Source organism: Brachyhypopomus gauderio, chromosome 1 (assembly GCF_052324685.1).
Source record: "Brachyhypopomus gauderio isolate BG-103 chromosome 1, BGAUD_0.2, whole genome shotgun sequence".
Classification (NCBI taxonomy): domain Eukaryota; kingdom Metazoa; phylum Chordata; class Actinopteri; order Gymnotiformes; family Hypopomidae; genus Brachyhypopomus; species Brachyhypopomus gauderio.
Window position 1 is genome coordinate 43096939 of NC_135211.1, and position 20000 is coordinate 43116938.

Sequence of the window (20000 nt, forward strand, 5' to 3'; positions counted from 1 at the left end):
TGCTCATAGTTTCTCGCGCAACCAGTTCAGTGCTGAGCTCTCCTGGCACTTTTAGTAAAACCTCGAGAGGCCTGAAATATAATGCTAAGTTGTGCTCAGGTCTTTCTAGTAGTATAAACGTTTGAAATGCGAAACTTGGCGCCTTTCACAGCCACACACGTTAAGCGCGCCTTCTAACGGAACAGGGTGTTCTGCGCTCCGGTGGGGGCGAGATGTCAGGTTGGCATGTGGCACGCTGTTTGTTCCCCATTGTGATTTAATTACGACCTTAACAAGAGTGTGGCGATTGTTTCAGTAACAAACTGAACAAAGTTGGGCTAATGTCACCATGGCACCAAGCAACGGCACCAACAGACCCAGTGCGCCTAGTTTTACTCTGTTAAGACGAGACGAAGTCGACATTTGTATGCTTGTGAATCTAGCGCACTGAACTTGTGTAAGTAAACTTGAAAGTGTAAGTAACTTGTTGAAAGTGTTCAGACCCTAACAAATCATTTTAGTAACAAACACGTTACTGAAAATGACCCAATCGTGTATTAGTGTCGTAGACAAACAGGTAAAAACACAGTAAAACCCTCACGGTCCCTGTGTGTAACCCATGTCTTGTTCTACTACTTGACCTTAGCGGAGTGATAAATACATCACCACTGGCACCGATAGTCGTGCGCGTCGGTCATGTGGACTGTGCGTAATAACGCAGTGACGAACTTCCGAGTTCTGTCCGCGTGGACCGTCGGGGTGACATGGGTCCGATAACCGGCGTGAAAAACATGTTTTGGCAGTTGTAGTGTCACAGTCATTCTAGATGTTCATAAAGGTTACGCTTTAAATATTAGACGTTCAGTAGTATCAACCCTAAAAAATAGATTTCTATGAGGACTTAGAATTGAGGAATAAAAATATCCATGTGAACATGTGTCAGTATCAATTTATTTTCTACTTTAAACTAGTACCTCCGAGACACTTGCACAGCTGATTAAGGACCTCTGTCCTACAATTATCTATCTATCTATCTATCTATCTATCTATCTATCTATCTATCTATCTATCTATCTATCTATCTATCTATCTATCTATCTATCTATCTATCTATCTATATGCATTTTTAAACATGAGATAATGCTGTCAGTTAGGTGATGTGAATGAATATGCTATTCTATTCGCTTTTTTAAGACTAAATCAATAACCTGGTGATATTCAAGGACATTCTGCCATGTGGAGTCATTCATTCGTATGCTGCCACATGAACGTGCATTTTGTAAAACGTTGTAACCACATTTGTGCATGCTTTAGTGCAGAATTATGAACGCGCTACTGTGCATTATAATTTACTACATTAAATAAAGTTCTTAAACGCTAGAAAGTACACCATGCGAGTACAGAAGGGCCAGGGGAAAGTTGAATTTGTCCTTTAAACGTCCCCGTATGAGTGCATGAAACTGTATTAATGAACATGGCGTTAGACACCTTTGACCTAGGATATTTATCTGTCCCTGCCTTTCTGTTCGATGAGACATGTATCCGTCATCTTTTCTTCTCGCGATAGACAGCAGGGGATATAATAAGCGTGAAGACGAGTGTTCGTCCATTTGGAGGGGCGTTAGGTTTCTCTGAGGGTCTTTCAGCCGTGCCTGCATCGTTGTGAGCTTGACCTGCGGGCGCCAATAACCATGGCCGAAGGCGTAGTGAGCTTTTTGAAGGACTTTTTGGCCGGCGGTGTGGCCGCTGCGATCTCCAAAACAGCTGTAGCCCCTATTGAGAGAGTCAAGCTACTGTTGCAGGTACGATTCTTTTGTAACTTTTCTTTCCACTTATTACATCCTAAGCATATGAATGAACTTTAATGACACGTTTAAGCAGATTAGACCAAACTTACTTTGCGTGCATGGTGACTTCAAAGGAGTTTGGATAGTTAAAAGTTCAAAAGTTTGGTAGGTTCGCTTTGGGGAGACATGAGCAGCCGGTTGGCCAGGAGCGCGCGCGGTACCGGCTGCGCTGTCCGTGGTACCACGGCGGTTCCGCTCGAGTCAACCGACACGACATGCGCCCAATTTGGTGAATGTTTGTTTCAGTGGAATTTATACGACGTAAATGCACGCAGTGATAATGATTGTTAAATTTGGTTGCACTGTTCGTAGTTTGCGTGTGACAGGTCTCAGATAAGTAAAACAAGTCCACACAGAGAAACGGCACTTGGTGTAAGTTCATCGCTAAATATAGCGCGAGCTCTGCAACCCAATACTCACGCCTCGCGCACAAGAGGACCGTTACCCCAGAGTGAGCTTCTGCACATGACCAAATATTTTTTTATAAATCAGAAGAACAAGTTGTTGTGTGAGAATAAATGTGCGATTAAACATATTAAAAAACATCCCCAATCATCACTCAACTCAGAACTGCAGTGTTGGAATAGCCGTGCCACTGTTCAATGCAGCTGGACCTAAATACTCATTCAGCAGTAATGTCAGCACACGATGGTCCCCTGCTAACACTATACATCTTCATCGGCAGGTCCAGCATGCGAGTAAGCAGATCACGGCCGAGATGCAGTACAAAGGCATCATAGACTGCGTGGTCCGAATCCCCAAGGAGCAGGGGTTCCTCTCCTTCTGGAGAGGCAACCTCGCCAACGTGATCAGATACTTCCCCACGCAAGCCCTCAACTTCGCCTTCAAAGACAAGTACAAGAAGATCTTCCTCGGCGGAGTGGATAAGAGAACCCAGTTCTGGCGTTACTTCGCCGGTAACCTCGCGTCCGGTGGTGCTGCCGGAGCAACCTCGCTCTGCTTCGTCTACCCTCTGGACTTCGCCAGAACCAGGCTCGCCGCCGACATCGGGAAGGGCCCCGCGGAGAGAGAGTTCACAGGTCTCGGCAACTGCCTTGCAAAGATCTTCAAGTCCGACGGCATTAGGGGTCTCTACCTCGGGTTCAATGTGTCCGTCCAGGGTATTATCATCTACAGAGCCGCATACTTCGGTATCTACGACACAGCCAAAGGTAGGACAGGTGGCACAACACTTCCACCTGAAGATCATATTGATTATGCTTTGTCTTCCGCTGAATAACCAACCAACAAAGTAACCAAATAAACGATCAGATTCAACAGTGTTGCTGAACGTTTTGTTTCAGGTATGTTGCCAGATCCCAAGAACACACACATCGTCATCAGCTGGATGATTGCCCAGACCGTGACCGCGGTGGCCGGTATCATCTCCTACCCCTTCGACACCGTGAGACGTCGTATGATGATGCAGTCGGGACGTAAAGGAGGTGAGACGCGCTCACATCGTTCACCTGTGCTCACCTGCGCACACCTGCGCAGTAATCCTCAAGCAGGTTATAAAACATGTGCGTCTTTCCTCTCAACAGCCGACATTATGTACAAAGGCACAATCGACTGCTGGAAGAAGATCATAAAGGATGAGGGACCGAAGGCCTTCTTCAAGGGCGCGTGGTCCAACGTGCTCAGGGGCATGGGAGGTGCCTTCGTCCTGGTCCTCTACGACGAGATCAAGAAGTACACATAAACATTCTCTAAACCCATGCAACCAAAGGTGCAAAGGTGACCGGCGGGAGCGGGCGAGTACTAAGCCGAACCGGCCCAGATGTGGCGTGTGTGTGAGAGGGAGAGTACGAGGTCACTTTATTTCTCACTCCTAAACCTGTGTAAATATATTTATCCTTACAAACTGCACCTCAAATTACGATTAACATGTTTGGTCCGATTACTCTCGGTGTGGAGTTTGTTTGTGTATTTATTTGTTCCATTTAGAAGATTCACGGCTGCTACAAGAGCAGAGGTGCTCCGTGTAGCCGGTGTTCCCGGTGTGGCTGTACACCTGACGGTCGACTGTTCTCGTGGCTTGTCCCACCTTATACATGTTCTTTTAATAAAACATAAACCAAAACATCACTCCCGTGTGACCTTCCTTTGGGTCTTGGTGTGTTTCTCCTGGTCTTCTCATCAGCAGACGTGATAAGAACATTATTTTTTAAAATCTTTAAAATTTGGTTAGGATCAAGCCTTCATATAACTTAATGTGCACTAGTGCAGTTTACGAACATGAGACGTTAACGGGGCAATAGCAATACATTTGAAGATCTCACGTGGGTTGGAGCGGGCTTATGTCAAACCCTTTTTCCATGAACAACTTCAAGCACACTGCTAAATTTCAGATAACGTTTCTCAGTAGGTACATATAGTTAGTATTAGTTAGAATTAAGGATTCAACGTTTCTTTAATCCATATATTGTTAAAGCAGATGTACAAGAGACTAATGCCATAAAACACCGGTGACACGTTTTTTGCGCACTACATACACACGGTTACCACAGAAGCGTCCGCGTGCGTAGGAAGTGTGGGTTAAGCGGGTCAGTACCGGCGGTCACTGTGTGCGTGTGAGTGGAAGGCAAATGGCGATCCAGTGACAACACTGTTTATAGCAACAGATGATGGGCGGAGTGTGGAAGAGACTTGGTTAGTCTTTCTTCTTGTTTTTATCTTACCTTACTTTTAATCAGGTTTTTGTGGCATAGACTATTTAACCAAGACAGAACAGGGGAAATTTTTAACATATAATAGTAATAACACATGAATGTGTGTTTTGTGTGTGTGCCAGACATTCAAGAATCATGCTACCATTTCAAGAAGTAAACAACTTTTATTTCCAAAAACAACATAAACAATTGACAATATCAAATATATAATTAATATTTCTACTTAATGATAATTAATCTCATCACAAAGATGCAATACCTACAGTCGACATCAAAAGATAGTTGTTCAAATCTGACCATGGTGGTTCATCAGCTAGGCCTCCTGCCCCTTTAAGCACACAGAACGCTCCGAGCAAGGACAGACACAGACCGAGAGGATGGACAGAAACAGACCGAGAGGAAGAACAGACACAGACCGAGAGGATGGACAGACACAGACCGAGAGGACGGACAGACACAGACCGAGAGGACGGACAGACACAGACCGAGAGGACGGACAGACACAGACCGAGAGGATGGACAGACACAGACCGAGAGGATGGACAGACACAGACCGAGAGGAAGGACAGACACAGACCGAGAGGAAGGACAGACACAGACCGAGAGGATGGACAGACACAGACCGTCAAGGACAGTCACAGACCAAGAGGAAGGACAGGCACAGACCGAGAGGAAGGACAGACACAGACCGTCAAGGACAGTCACAGACCGAGAGGAAGGACAGGCACAGACCGAGAGGAAGGACAGATACAGACCGAGAGGAAGGACAGACACAGACCGAGAGGACGGACAGACACAGACCGAGAGGAAGGACAGACACAGACCGAGAGGAAGGACAGACACAGACCGAGAGGATGGACAGACACAGACCGTCAAGGACAGTCACAGACCAAGAGGAAGGACAGGCACAGACCGAGAGGAAGGACAGACACAGACCGTCAAGGACAGTCACAGACCGAGAGGAAGGACAGGCACAGACCGAGAGGAAGGACAGATACAGACCGAGAGGAAGGACAGACACAGACCGAGAGGATGGACAGACACAGACCGTCAAGGACAGTCACAGACCGAGAGGATGGACAGACACAGACCGAGAGGAAGCGTCTTAGTGTCTTAGGTCAAGTGCATCTACGTTCTTTGCTAATTTCTCAAAAGCGAACAAGCAGTTTTCAGGAGTTGCAGGATGAACATCAAGTGGTTTGCACGCATTACTCCCTGGATCACGCGTGGCAGAATGTCTGAGCCGCCGGACTGGAGCCCAGAACATCTCTGTTGACACCGGATCCGTTTTCTCTACCACCTGTCAAGCCATCAATGGTCAGGTGTGAAAACAGTGCTTTAACTGCCATTAATATTGTCATTTGTTTTGATACTTTTTATTAAAATATTAATTTCTTCATTTAAGTAATTTGTCTGTACTAATTTGGGTTGCATTATATGAGAACTAACATGTTACGATCTGTGTTGTACATGGACCCTTTTTACCGGTGCTTCTTTTTGTTTTATGAAGAAGGTGCACAAGTCAGACATTCAGACATCTTGCTAAGCTAAAGGATAGCAAAAGTTGTTAAAACGAATAGTACATCGCCTGTTTGGTGATTCGAGTTGCAAATTAACTCACTCCCTCCCGGTTATGTGCAGCCAGCGAGGTATGTTAATAGCACTGTTTATGTATGTGCATTTTATGTTCATTTTTGTTGTATGTTTGAATATGTGATTATGTTCACTATATATTGGAACAGTTCGATGGTGGATTGTAGTGTGAAGGGCCAGCCCAAAGGGGAAAATAAATCCATCAGTAACAGAAGAATCAAAGTGTTGTGTATTTCCTGGAGGGAGTGAAAAGTGCAAGTTAGCAAACAGTACAGGGACCCCAAAATGGGCCAGACTGGCTGATGGAGATCATCACTCTCAAACTGTTGGACAAGGAGAAACATTTTGTACGTACCTTCTCTCAAAGATCTGGCGGCAGTGACAAAGAGCCCAGGAGGAAGCGGTGGTCATCACCACGCAGACCCCCAGTGCCAGGTTCCCGCACAATCGAAGCAGGGGGTTATGGGAAGGCGTACATCGAGCAGGGGTGTGGCGGAGAGAGCGTTCAGAGTGACCCTCTGACACTTGGGTGGGTTGGTGGGAGTCCAGCTGTGCTCAGGTGAGTGGGGATTAACACAAGAAGCTAAAGATGTCCACTTAGAATCGTAGTAGGCAATGCGAGATCACGAACAAAGTTAGGATCTTTGTTTAAGACCCAAGGTAGATTTCTTTAAATGTCCACCCACACCAATTAAATACATAAGATAATTATGGCTTATAAATTAGGCTTTATTTTTTGGAGGGGGGACACGTAAGGTTTAAAGTTAAGGCTCAAGCTCTAGATTTAAGGATTAATGTTTGAGTGTACGGGGGGGTGGGGCCTCTGCTGGGTTTTCGTTTAGTTCCAGGCGGGTCGTGGGGGTGGGGTTCTGCTGGGTTTGGCTGTTTCGGGCCTGGTTCTGTTCTGGTTCACACTGCAGGATCTGGAACCCCTCCCTGTGAATGTTGAAATCAATGCACTAAACTTCAAATCCAACAAAAGCATTAAAATCCAGAACTCCAACCCACATACTGTTGCCTATTTTATAATCACCTACAACTCACTGGATAGTGAAAATAACTGACTAATCACTTTGTCACCATACCATCCGCGCACACACACACACACACACACACACACACACACACACACACACACACACACACACACACACACACACAAAAAGTTGGATATTTGATATGGATATTTGATCAACTGTTAGTCTTGGTCTCATGATGTCAAACTGTGAACACCATAATGAGCAGGACTGTTTAGATTCTAATTGAAGCAGTACATTTATTGGTCGATTCATGGATCAAACACCTGTTGTGAATTTTGCAATTATGCTCCTTGTTAGAGAACAGAATGTTGTGCAAAAAGTACTGAAACACTCAACAGTTGGACATGTGCATTCAAAAGTTCAGAGGTCACATTCAATTCACCTGTAAAGGTCAGAGTGCATTTTAAGTTCATCCTGAAATTTTACCAGAAAGCCAAATATTCCTAACTTCATGTGAGCAGTGTACGTGTGTGTGTGTGTGTGTGTGTGTGTGTGTGTGTGTGTGTGTGTGTGTGTGTGTGTGTGTGTGTGTGTGTGTGTGTACCTGAGGCAGGTCTCATCAGTGAGGTGTGTGTGCGTGTGTGTACACCTGAGGCAGGTCTAATCAATGAGGTGGGTATATGTGTGTATATGTGTGTGTGTGTGTGTGTACACCTGAGGCAGGTCTCATCAGTGAGGTGGGTGTATATGTGGGTGTGGGTGTGTGTGTGTGTACCTGAGGCAGGTCTCATACATGAGGTGGGTATACATGTGTGTGTATGTGTGTGTGTGTGTGTGTGAACCTGAGGCAGGTCTCATCCATGAGGTGGGTATACGTGTGTGTGTGTACCTGAGGCAGTTCTCTGTGAGGTGGGTATATTTGTATTTGTGTGTGTGTGTGTGTGTGTGTGTGTACGTACCTGAGGCAGGTCTCATCAGTGAGGTGGGTATTCCCAGGTATCCTGCCTGTCGCTGATAGTCCGCTAGCTGCTCTGAACGGGTCATTCCTGGAGTGGCCTTCACTGACTCCAGACGCTTCAGGAACGACTACCACACACACACACACACACACACACACACACACACACACACACAGAGAGATTTAGGAATGACTGCATTATCACCACACGTTCTTGGTGGCAAGAACCATTCAGCTTTGAAGGGCAGATTTATTCAGTAGACGTTCGCTGCACAAATAAAAGTCTGAACAATACTGTTGGATACTTATTAAACCAGGGAAGGTGTCCAGAGACCATATCCCAGCATGCTCTGGGAGAAGGGAGGCCTGATGACGCAGGTGGCGTGTTTGGAGTTGCCTGGGGATGAGGGATTGGCTAATGGGTCTGCGTGCGCACACACATACATAGCCACCAATCCACTACTCTCCGGTCTGACCCTGTAGGCTACAAAAACCCTTCTCTAAACACTTCAATTCAGAATTTCACACAAATTAGCACTCTAATAGCAGAGGTGACAAGATGACACAAGTTGACCCACATCATCAAGAACGTAGTTTTCCCCTATTCTAGCCAGAACTTAGGGTAACGTTTCTCCATTTAATGTTTGCTGTTGTTAAATGTTCATCACGTTATTGTTGAGTCTAACCAAATGTTAATGTCAGTGGTCCAAAACACCATAACCTGGCACTAGCACACAAAGCTGGCAGCTAGCAGGCACAGGGGCGGTTACGCTGACTCCGACCCCAGCTGGGTCCAGAGGGGAAGTGTTCAGCGTGACCCGCTGGAGGTATAAATAACCCGGCTCTGGGATCAGAATGCCCCCCCGCCAGCCGGCACTCCTAGAGACGCTGTGGAAACCATGCGCTAGGCAGAAGGTGCTAGGGAGAAGGTGTCTGGAAATGGTGGCACACACACGTGTGCATACACAAATACACACACACACACACACACACACACACACACAGAGGACTTGGTAAGGGCGGGCAATTCATAAAGCGTTACAGTTCAGGCAGGTTGAGAGAGGTTGGGGGGGGGGGGGGGGGGGATTAAATTGTCAGAAGGTGGATCATGTTGCTCTCCAGAACTAAGAATAGGAAAAGTGAGAGTGAAAGCAAGGGACAGAGAGAGAGAGAGAGAGAGAGAGAGAGAGAGAGAGAGAGAGAGAGAGAGAAGAGATAAAGCTTCTTTGAATCTGAATCTGAGAGAGATAGATATATAGATAGATAGATAGATAGATATCTGGGTACAGTCTGTCCGAACCTCCCACAACCACCGCACTATTACTTAACCACAAGAGCCGGTACGTTAAAGAACACGAGAGTCCCGTGATTCACTCCACGGGGTCCTGCTCACAGACGTCATTCACTGTCCTGTCTTTCACCAGCTGTCCTGAAATGTCTGATGTGGTTAACTGGAATCCCAATCTACAGCAGCAGCACCAAACTTTAACTTTATTTTGAAATATATGAAGCACAGGTAATGAAATAAACCTTCGCTAAATATAGACAACTTCACTTTAAACGTAAATACAGAAGCCAGCTGGGTTTTACTGGCAGGGATGGATGTGTGACCCAAAACTCATTCAGCTGGGTACAAAGTGTACAAGTGTTCAGATACTACAGGACGCTAAAGAATCGGACATTTTAGTATCATTGGACCAGAGCAATCTTCTTCGGATATCATCTTCACTGATTGGACCAGAGCAAAGGCCTCAGCCAATCACGCGCCTCTTCGGGTTTCGCAATACTTCTGCTAAGTCCACGCCCAGGGAGTCCTGCATAATCAAGCCTGTGCTCTTAAATGGCTGGTAGACGTAATGGAGAGGATTCGCCCTGACTGGCGTGTGCAGGGCAAGATGTCCACACCATACAAGAAAGGCCCCCACCTGTTTCTGTTCGTCTGTGTTCACACATATACTAGCTTACACACAAATGCACATGACTGGCACACACACACACACACACACACACACACACACACACACACACACCAACGTTTCTTGATTGACCTCTATGACATCAAACCATTAGAGTATTAAACATTTATTGAATAATCGTACACTGGACGATTTTTTGGACATTTTTTGTGGGGTAATTTTGTGGGGGTTTTCATTCTCTGTAAATGCAGCGCAGTTCACAATTCTAACTGTTTAACAGTCGTAACACCCCATGGTTCGAGTTATTAGGCATTGACCCAAAAACTACCAGCACTTCAGTTCATGGAACCGATTTGAGGACATCCATTGCTAAAAACCAGAGCTCACAAAGTGAGTGGAGAGTCCCTCTAGTGAGCATAAGGGAAACAACACCTCATACAACTGCATGAACACATTTATCTTAAGCCAGAACAGAGTAGAACGTATCCCCATCCGTCCTGCCTCGGCTGACCTGATCCTGCGTGGAGGGTCACCTACAACAAACTCACCAGGTTGTCCCGCTGAATTCGCTGTTGCTCCCGCTGCCTGTTGAGGGCGGTGTGGTAGAGACGGAGCGTAGGTGGGCCCATGGGGCGGCGGCCTCCTGCTGCGTGGGTGGGGCTGGGGGCGGAGCCTGTACTGCGAGGGCAAGGGGAGGCGCGCTGGGGCGTGCGCGAGAGCTCCCGTAGAAGACGCTGGTTCTCGCGTTCGATGCGCCGCACCTCCTCGTTGGTGAAGGAGTAGTTCTTACGCCGCCGCCGGCCACGCCCACTAGTGCTGCAGGAGGAGGAGCCTGCTGGACTGGAGGCCACCAGCACGCTGTCCACCCGCCGCCCTGAGCCCAGAGCCCCTGGAGAGAGGAAGAAAGATAAACAACAACAGACAAACAATTAACCAAACAAAACAAAAACATGAAGAGAACAAACCAGGTAAACGAACCTATAGTGGTTTAAAATACTAATAATCAACAAATATGGCACAAAATAATAAACAAATATGGCACATTTACATTTTAATGATAAACTCGGTTAGAATACTGATAATAAACATAAACTGCTGGTTTATAATACTAATAGTAATCATAAAGTGCACATTATAGTGCAAGTCCTTCAAACAACTGAGTTAGCCAAGTTAATCTAAAACAGGAGGGAAGCCATCCTTCAGAGTAGCGTAACCATAACACAGCATTTACAACCGACACTGCCAGTCAGAAGCACAAACAACCATCACAATTCATAGGATGAAACCAAAACATGACAGACACATCTGCCCTTCGTCCTCATCCTCCTCCAACAGAGACACCCACCAGACCTCTCCACTCCATCCGGGTCTGAACTGTCCCTCTGTCCTGCGTCCTGTGTCCGTCGACTGGCCACAGTTGCCGGCGGTTCTTTGCGAGGGGAAAGGTCAAAAGACGGTTTGGGGCTGGCGTCTGGAGTGGAGAGAGGTGTGACGTCCGTGACCGTGTCCTCCGACTCCTCTGAGCCTGTACTCCCGTCTCTGTGATTGGTCGAGCCCTGTCGGGGTGGTTGTGGCGGAGATGGCGTTACCGGGGTGACGGAGCGGAAGGTGGGGCTCTGGTCGTCACTGCTGCACGAGCTTTCGTGCTCGGACGATGACAAACGGCTCCGTGTCCGGAACTTGCCAGCGAACTTGTTAGGAACTGGATTTATGGAGAGTTGTAGACTGTGTTCTGGAGGCTGGGGCTCAGGAGGTCGCTCTTCATCCCTGATTACAACATCATCATCATCATCATCCTCGGAGCGTGGCTCCACAGAGGAATAGGAGCGGACACTAGATGAGTCATCCGATTGGCTGCTGCGCCTGGATTCTGACCTATCAGAGAGCGGCAGCGGCGAGGACTTCCTGGAAGAGGCGTCAGAGTCCTCTCGTCCAGACTCCGCCTCCCGTCTTTGTTCCGGAACACGACTCTCAAACCGGTCCTCTCCTCTTTCGCTCCTCAGGTCAGGACGATCCCTCTGTTCTCTGCTCTCCTCGTCCCCCCTCTCCGTTCTCCCGTCCTCCCCCCACTCTCCGTCCCTGTTTCCAGCACCTTCCGCCCCGTCCTTCCGCACCTGAAGACCAGAAAAATCCTCTTCTAACCTTCTCACGCCTTTCTCCGCTTCAAAAACCTCCTCCTCCTCTGATTGGCCGCGCTCGTCTGTCACTTCAGTCCTTCCACCTTCCTCTGCTCTCCTCTCCCTCTGGGGGTTTTCTGATTGGATGGCTTTCCCCCGAGGGCCGTCCATGCCTTCCTCCGGACCCTCGTGGATGGCCCTGCCCACCTCAGCAACGCCCACCTCGCAGTCGCTGTCAAAAAACGAGTGATCCACCTCCCCTTCCAGCTCCTTTGGGCTGTACGTCGCCATGTCTTGTATTCTGGCGACCTCTCGCCCAACGTTGACTGAGGAAACAGAAGAAAAACCCCACAATAAGTGATCCCACCAGTTTCAACACGTTTAATGCCTAATTCATAAACGTTTAACACACTGAACACACTGACATATCTACAGTCGTCCAGATATACGCGTTGCTGATACATCTCCACTTAAATAGTGGTTCCTGCCTTGTGTTTAATCTACAGGTGGCGTTTTAATGGTTCATCAATAATCTTTCTCCTCTCTAGAAACAGCAGACACCTACACACACAGCCGAGCGCCCCGGGTCCTGGGACCAGGTTGATGTTAGTGACTCTCCCAGTGAGTTTGAGCAGAAACACCTGAGCTCTACATCCGGGGAACCATCATCACCTGTGAACACAACACACCGGGATGGTTAGTCATTATCATTATTATTAGTTAACCTGGCCAGCCGGGATTTGTAACAACACCGCCAGCGAACCGCCCGAAAGTCAATAACACCCCACTCCCGTGCGCCCCTGACCCGAAAGGTGTCGGTTCTGAGGTCGGGGTGTGCGGCAGCCCGCTAGCTAGCGAGCTAACGCGGCGGAGCTAAGTGTGCGGCTCCTCTGGCGACGGTAACTAGGCAACGTCACTTCCGCCAAAGCGCTTCTGTTTTCGCGCGTGCGCGGTCACCGTCCCAGTGGATGTGACGCGCTGCGTTACTGAGAAACACAGTGAAACGTTTACTGCACCAAGCGGATCAAAACTGACCTTTTAATTATAACATATGTATTATATGCATTGAACTCACGCCTTCATATTAAATAATAAATAATAATATTCATAATAAATAGATTAATAAAAATAAATGGAAGAATTGGGTCTGTTTTGTATATTGTTTTGTATATTTTGTGTTTTGTATATAGCCCACTACACTAACAATAACCTTAAGCGCCAGGTGATAAAAATGCGCCATAAATATTTTACCCCAAATCACCAAAATGATTTACTCTACCGTTTAGATAAAAACAAACCGCTATACATCATATTCAGCAATTTAGCAGTTGATTTAAAAACAACTGGATTGTTTGAGGTGAATATTATTGAAAATAACTGAAACTATTTATGAGGACAACATTTTTGGTAAGTGTATTTCCCTTCTAGTGTCTTGTGAATCTGAATCTGGAAACACCGGTGCTGTGATATAATGTGCGGCCAGAAGCCTGCACTGCAAGACTAGACCAACTCAGTCTGCTGCGACAAATGGGGCTCTCAACTGACCCCAGAGCAGCTGGAAATGGTCATGAATTTGTTACACTTCATTGGTCATGGAGAACGAACCTAATGGTAGGGGCTACTACACGTTCTCCTCAGACGAGTGTATTAGGCTGAACGGCAACTTAAATAATACCAGTAAACATAACCGTGTTGTTTATGAGGTTTAAAAAAATACATTACTTTTCAAAAGTGTTTTACTAATGATTTTTTTAACAATGAACGCAATTGAAAGAAATATGCATATAATAATAATAATAATAATAATAATAATAATAATAATAATAATAATATCACAAAATATGTTAGTAAATAAATACAGTAATTAGTTTTTACCTAAATAAGTACCTAAATAAATATTTACTTACACCCGTTGAATTGTTATACTGACTGAACACTCCATCACTTATTTACTGATATTGTTTGTTATTGCACTTGTGATTGTTTTGATATAGAACTGTTGTTCTATGAATCATCATTGATTCCTGTATCTTAGCAGTATTAGTTCAGCTGTATCGTCCACCTAACTGTATTGGCCAAGATACGGATTATGTACGACTGCCACATTTTTACATATCACTCTATTCATAAACGTATTGTGGATTATTAGTTATTTGTATAATTATTATTCATATCAATACCATTTTCGAGTTTTAGCACACGCTTGTATACAGAGCGAGTTAAAAAAAGTGCTTTGTCAGCTACTCCCGTGTTGAAGGATGTATATTATGGACCTTATGATCAAAACAAGGCAACAATAAAGAAACTAAAACCATAAAGGTGACCATGGACGTAATTTTGTAATAAAAAGTGGGGGGGGGACATGGATTCGTCGCTATTTAAATATTTGGTTTTAACCGTAAAAACTGGGGGGGACCAAACCCGGCTTTTGAAAAAGTGGGGGGGACATGTCGTCCCCCCCCCCCTCCAAATTACGTCCGTGAAGGTGACTGTCACGTGTAATGATGTCTGTCACGTGTACCTGCCTCTAAAGCAGTGTTTTTCAAACTTTTTTTCTAACGACCCATATTTTGTCCATGATTTTTCCCGCGACCCAGCCTACTAAGAAATATATATACAGTATACTCGGTCGCGAGCGTAAGATGTTGACGGGGGTGGCGAACGCATGTTGTTGCCCGGGGGGGGTGGCGAAAGTAAGTTGTTGACTGGGGGGGGCGGCGAACGTAAGTTGTTGACGGAGTTTAACTATTATATCGCGATCGATCGCCAAGTATTAACGCCTCCGCCGTTCGCGCAGTCGCGCGCTATAAATATAATTTATTAAATATATTAACATTTATTTTTTAGCGACCCTTTTTTTTTGCCTCGCGACCCATTTTAGGGTCGCGACCCATAGTTTGAAAAACCCTGCTCTAAAGCACTGAGCTTTTACCTGTACGTGAAGTATGTCACATTTCAACTTTTGGTCCGTTTCCTTTTGGAAACTCCGTACAAAGATGAAAATGCAAACACAGTTGACAATGTCAATGATGTCTAACTGAACACGTCTTCAACTGAGTTTCAACACTCCCCACCGCGCCGAAACCCAAATAATAATAATAAAAAAACACTGACGCCCCAGGCTCCCAAATTTGGGCAAAGGGTTTAAAGCAAGCGGAACCTCAAAGAAAGAAAAACATAAAAGTGTTCACGTGGAGTGGCTAATGGGGACATTCGGGAGGAATCACAAAAATCATTTTGTGGGGAATGAAACGCCCGGGTTGAAAAAGGGGCCCTAACAAAGCGTGCAGTTAGGACGATAAAGGACTAGGTTCTTAAACAAGGCCCGGTTTCCCCAAATCACCTTAGAGAGAAAAAAAGACCTTGGAGAGAGTGTGTGTTGCATGCTCGCTCCACCGTTTCAAGCGGATCTTTGCTTTAAGCTGTTTTTGTTAACCCCATCCCAGTTGTGCACGAGGCTGACATCACCCTGCGTACGTGTGGATCTGCACAACTCTCCGCGCGCCGCCTCGAGCGCGTCCTGGCCACATGTGACGCTTTGCACGCACGCGATTCTGATTGGGCAAATCCGGTGAGTCACGTGGTCTGAAGGACACCCCGCCCCCTCCCACCGGGCACTTTTCTAACTACAGCAGCTTTCTGTGTGGGTACAAACACTCATCAACCCAATGGGCGCTTAACTGAAGTCTCGTGTATATTAGATTCTTCTACCTGGGTTTCCAAACACTGACCATGTTTCTACTCGAATCAGACTCGGTAAGTAATGAAATCAGATCCGCGTTCTCATATATTGCAGTCAAACCAAATAGGCGCTTTCAATGCAGGTGCCTTGTTAAACTCTGCATGACTGCACCGTCTTTTCTGACCGATTTCCTGGAAAGTAACATCGCTGACAACGGTTTCAATGTGTGCACGCACAGCTGGACTGCACGAGCAGCCTCCTCCAGGCCGGATACGCCGTGAACGGAGGCGACGACGCACGTGGACAGTCGCCGGCGCACCTGGCCGCGCGCGGAGGAGACGCCTTCTGCTTGCTCTGGCTTCTGCGCACGGGCGCCGATCCCAACCAGCGGGTAGGAGGTCGCACGTTTGCAGCGTTAGACACACGTTAACGTGGCTGTCGTGACACTTTGAGCTCGTGACTCTAGCGTTTGTGGTCTCTTCACGCGCAGGACGCATTTGGAGAGACCCCGGTGCACAAAGCGGCCAAGGCGGGGAGTCTGGAGTGCGTCAGCGTCCTCGCCGCCAGCCACGCGCAACTCCAGTAACACCCTTTTGTTTATTTATTAGTAGTCAAATGTCTGTTTCTTGCTAACTGGTTGTTTAGGAATAAATCCGGTGATTTTCGTTTTCAGAATCTGCAACAACGATGGGGACACCGCAGAGGACGTGGCGTGGTCTGCCGGCTTCCAGGACTGCGCAAGGTTTCTCGGCACGCTGCGCGCGACGCGGCGCGTGCAGACGGATCCGTCGAGCTGCACCGTGGCTGAACGCAAACGAGGGCGCGCGAGCTCGGACGCTCTGGACGGGAAACGAGCGCGGGGCGGCAGTGGGTGAACGTTTAACTGCATGGGCGTCTTTACCTTGTGCACCCTTTAAAAGGTGGAATGGTAGTTGGGTTCAGAGCGCGTGTACCGGACACGTTCTGGGCTGACCGGCCCCTCTGCGCTCTCGGTGGTCTTAAACTTACCAAGACGTTTGATCTGTCCTGTTGCTTGTGGTTTAAACGCAGAAACCATGCTAATGACACCTGCATAGCCTGGTGCTAGGGATGTCAACATTTAAACTTGCACCATATTGGTATTTGCAAAGAATTTTGATCAGAAGTCATTACAAGTATGATGATAGGTTTCGACATGTGTATTTGATTTATGTTGTTGTTGTTTTTTTTATCAGATCAGTCATTAGGCCAGAGTGAAGATGTTTTGCATTACATTGAAACCTTGATGACATCATTTTGGTGTGCATTTTGTGCAAACATGTCCCCTGCGGTGTGGGTAATACCACAGAGGGTGTTCTGGTGAGCTGTGCTTCTCATCGGTATGCACTACTTTGCAGCTAAATCCCAGTTTTTGAAATTTCCATGTCCATCAAATCAAGTAAATAGTGTTAAGTAACATGATTTTGTACCGGCCGCATAGTTCGATATGGCACAGTAGTCAGTATGCCACCCCTGTATGTTTAATCAAGATGTTGCAATAGAGTATAGAAAGAACATGCTTCTCGTGCTCTTACGGTGGACTTTTTTTGCTGTGAAGTTGTAATATTGTGAAGGCCAGGCTAGAACATTATGGGATTTACACACCTGCTAAAGGAAACCCATGAAGTTGCTTTTTTTTTTTTTTTTTTTTGACAGAGTAGCGCAACTCATCAGAACACCAGACCCTGTCACATGCTCTGATTCGGTCCGGTATGACTGCAGAGAGAACGCTTCAGAGGGCAAACCTGAGAGAAATAATTTCTCAAAGGCACAATGAGTTTAGTTTTTTAATGTTTTGCTCTTACGTTGTTGACAACTCTCGATGCATCGCCGTTTACAGGGCGGACACAGTAACACAGCTTGCACTAAAAGTGCTTGTGTATGGGGGAAAAAATTCTTTATAGAATGTGAGAAGTAGAAAATGCAAATCGTTTACGTTACTGGATCAATTTAAGGTAGTCTGGACTACAAACCCAAATGAACTCCATTCAGGTCCTCTCGGTACACCTTAATTTGAGCCTGGACATCGTCGTTGGAGGTGGTGAACTGTGTATTATGCAAAATAACTTCCAGAAAATAACTGTTTACACACACAAAAACAGGAATGGTTGTGGAGTTTGAGGTATGACAGAATAAATGATGTTTTTATGCTATGGGTGAGATGGTCTGTTTTGTTTGAGCTTGTTGACTTGGACATTAAGGCCAGTGGCCAATGGGAGATGTGCAGTAGATCAGACTGATTCATGTCGGAGGGTTTCCAGAAGATCAGACGCTCAGAAGGTTTTGGGGGTTTGGGGAAGGCAGAGGTTGTAGTAGGCATTCTGATCCCAGAATTCAGGCCCCTTCCATCCACACCAGCCCTACACACACACACACACACACAGATTCCAGACATGAGCACAAGTTCTACCTACCAGCTCATGTTGCATTGCCAAAGGCACCCACATGATCACTTCCTCACCAATGACTGCTGTGTGTGTGTGCATGCACACACACACACACACACACAAACTCAAACACGCGTGTTTGCATTTGCGTGACAATAACACAGATAAGCGTTTCAGGGCAGCAGGACACAGGGTGCATGTCAAAGCACACATGGCCATTGCTTCCGGTTGTGCAGAGGTATGGTTTCTCTCAGATGTTTCACACAGTCACACACATCCACAGAGAACCAGAGAACTTCTGCCTGGGCCACACGTGCCTCCGCTGAGCTCAGCAACACAGCGGCTGATCAAACAGCACGTGAGCGGTGATCATGGGATCACACATGAAAAACGTAACACCTCACACTATAATAATAAAAATCACAATTTATAATATGTGAAATTTGTAAAAAAAAAAAAAAATCTATACAAGAGCGTTTGTGAGATTCTGGTTCGGTGACGTGGCTGAACGTTGAGGACGGACATCAGGAGACGGAGGAAGACATGGGGACATTGCTCACGAGAGAGGACAGGAAATGACATCATTACAACATGTGCATCCGTGTACCGAGACCTCTATGCGTTTCCTGTACGTGCTGGTATGAAATGTTAAATAGAACCACCATAGAACCACCAAGCGAGGAATTTGCCAGCTGACGTGTTGCATCTCCTGTTTGTGCAACACGTCTGCACTGCCAACAGCTTCATGCCTGACAGACAGAACAGAAACTTCTGATGACTAGCGATTATCATAATGGGGGCAAGAACGAATACAAATGAATACAAAAAAATAAAAATAAAAAAATCACAGAACCAGATTGAGCACTCTACAAATACAGAAACACTTGTGGTTAATTTTTAAACAGGTTTTTGGTCAGAGGTTTTGTTTGTGTTGAGCTGACAGGACACTCCTCTGAGGTGACGGTCAGGGCTCTAGCGTGTGGGTCTTATCGGGTTTCCTGGTACTTCTCAAGCCTGGCAGAGGACACTTTCACCGTGGTTCCTTACACCATGGTTAAACCCAAAATGACACACCCTCCCACCAACATTCCTCTATTTGCATCTATTAACAACTTTAAATACTTTATCTTCTTGGTTGTTGTCATTTACACCTTGTCATGCGCCTGTCATGCGGTCTGAGAAGTAACCGTGACACCAGCTCTATCCGTATGTCCATACGCGAAATACTAGAAACGAAAAATACTAGAAAAGCTTAAATAAATTGACAAGGAATGTGTGATTTATACTTGGCTGTTATGAGACTGTAGCTCGTAACTCCATCTGGAAGACTGGCAGACAAGCCCTTAGAACAACAACAACAACAATAACGAATTAATATTCATGAGCTACTGAACAGACCTGCTTCGCCATCTCTTACATGTGGGTGTGTTGCCTCCACGCTGCTCAACACAGCGACTGACCAGTGGGATGTTCCTCAAGCCTGACGCCTGAGACCAAGTCAGCAGAAGAGGAACAGGAGACAGGTTCAGGGACGCCCACCCTGAACGTACCAGAGTTCCTCAAGCCAGACGTTTACCCCAGCAGTGGAAACACACCTGGAGGGTTTAGGTGCCTCACAAACAGATGCAACTGCAGGGCTTGAATTACGGGATCAGGTGTGTTAATGTACAGCTGGAACTAACCTCTAGAGGGCAGGTAAGAACTTGTTCTGAGCATCCCGGTCTGTGGTTTTGTTTCAAGTTACTCACATGGCTGAGAAAACCAGCCATGCAAAACTAACTGGGCTCTAATTTTACAAGTTAGTAAGAGCACAAAGATCTTGTCACCTCTCTGGAGTTAAAATGAGTCTCG

At 46.3% G+C, this 20000-nt stretch overlaps 5 protein-coding genes across 8 annotated transcripts in view; 2 read left to right on the forward strand and 3 right to left on the reverse strand.

Annotated features, from left to right (window-relative positions):
• The window catches only part of LOC143521329 (EF-hand calcium-binding domain-containing protein 6), a 26630-nt gene extending 26087 nt beyond the window's left edge, over positions 1 to 543 (reverse strand). The window contains exon 1 of one of the 2 annotated variants that reach the window (XM_077014102.1): positions 1 to 543. This exon is cut by the window's left edge and continues 808 nt beyond it. The gene's annotated coding sequence lies outside the window, so the exon portion shown is untranslated. The other variant, XM_077014095.1, reaches the window with a different exon arrangement.
• A 1052-nt stretch (positions 544 to 1595) lies between these two features.
• On the reverse strand, positions 1596 to 13006 carry cfap97 (cilia and flagella associated protein 97). Of its 2 annotated transcripts, none has more exons than XM_077014115.1 (7): positions 12868 to 13006; positions 12628 to 12734; positions 11291 to 12388; positions 10494 to 10834; positions 8031 to 8157; positions 6447 to 7027; positions 1596 to 5798 (listed from the first exon to the last, which is right to left on the reverse strand). In XM_077014115.1, exons 3-6 carry the CDS (start codon positions 12351 to 12353, stop codon positions 6930 to 6932), a joined length of 1629 nt encoding a protein of 542 aa, XP_076870230.1. In that variant the 5' UTR covers positions 12354 to 12388; positions 12628 to 12734; positions 12868 to 13006; the 3' UTR covers positions 1596 to 5798; positions 6447 to 6929. The 2 variants fall into 2 exon arrangements, with proteins under 2 accessions (XP_076870230.1, XP_076870237.1); XM_077014122.1 differs by having other exon boundaries at positions 1596 to 6327.
• Positions 1647 to 3914, forward strand: slc25a4 (solute carrier family 25 member 4). The gene is made up of 4 exons (XM_077014164.1): positions 1647 to 1781; positions 2512 to 2998; positions 3131 to 3271; positions 3371 to 3914. Exons 1-4 carry the CDS (start codon positions 1671 to 1673, stop codon positions 3526 to 3528), a joined length of 897 nt encoding a protein of 298 aa, XP_076870279.1. The 5' UTR covers positions 1647 to 1670; the 3' UTR covers positions 3529 to 3914.
• Positions 13007 to 15658: 2652 nt separating the features above from the next.
• On the forward strand, positions 15659 to 17915 carry ankrd37 (ankyrin repeat domain 37). Its single transcript, XM_077014177.1, has 4 exons — positions 15659 to 15818; positions 15983 to 16135; positions 16235 to 16326; positions 16418 to 17915. Exons 1-4 carry the CDS (start codon positions 15795 to 15797, stop codon positions 16617 to 16619), a joined length of 471 nt encoding a protein of 156 aa, XP_076870292.1. The 5' UTR covers positions 15659 to 15794; the 3' UTR covers positions 16620 to 17915.
• The window catches only part of ufsp2 (ufm1-specific peptidase 2), a 14560-nt gene continuing 12096 nt past the window's right edge, over positions 17537 to 20000 (reverse strand). For both annotated transcript variants that reach the window (XM_077014137.1, XM_077014143.1), the window contains exon 15: positions 17537 to 18122. In XM_077014137.1, the coding sequence (XP_076870252.1) occupies positions 18036 to 18122 (87 nt within the window). In that variant the 3' untranslated portion in view covers positions 17537 to 18035. The remainder of the gene's footprint in view (positions 18123 to 20000) is intronic.

Excerpts from the sequence above, each read along its gene's own strand:
- ankrd37 (XM_077014177.1), top strand. The coding sequence starts at position 15,795 with ATGTTTCTACTCGAATCAGACTCG. Across the intron at positions 15,819-15,982 it reads TTCTACTCGAATCAGACTCG|CTGGACTGCACGAGCAGCCT; the intron begins GTAAGTAATGAA and ends GTGCACGCACAG. Across the intron at positions 16,327-16,417 it reads GCCAGCCACGCGCAACTCCA|AATCTGCAACAACGATGGGG; the intron begins GTAACACCCTTT and ends TTTCGTTTTCAG.
- slc25a4 (XM_077014164.1), top strand. The coding sequence starts at position 1,671 with ATGGCCGAAGGCGTAGTGAGCTTTTTGAAGGACTTTTTGGCCGGCGGT. Across the intron at positions 1,782-2,511 it reads GAGTCAAGCTACTGTTGCAG|GTCCAGCATGCGAGTAAGCA; the intron begins GTACGATTCTTT and ends CTTCATCGGCAG. Across the intron at positions 3,272-3,370 it reads GCAGTCGGGACGTAAAGGAG|CCGACATTATGTACAAAGGC; the intron begins GTGAGACGCGCT and ends TCCTCTCAACAG.
- cfap97 (XM_077014115.1), bottom strand. The coding sequence starts at position 12,353 with ATGGCGACGTACAGCCCAAAGGAGCTGGAAGGGGAGGTGGATCACTCG. Across the intron at positions 10,835-11,290 it reads GGATGGAGTGGAGAGGTCTG|GGGCTCTGGGCTCAGGGCGG; the intron begins GTGGGTGTCTCT and ends TCCTCTCTCCAG. Across the intron at positions 7,028-8,030 it reads ACTGATGAGACCTGCCTCAG|GGAGGGGTTCCAGATCCTGC; the intron begins GTACGTACACAC and ends CAACATTCACAG.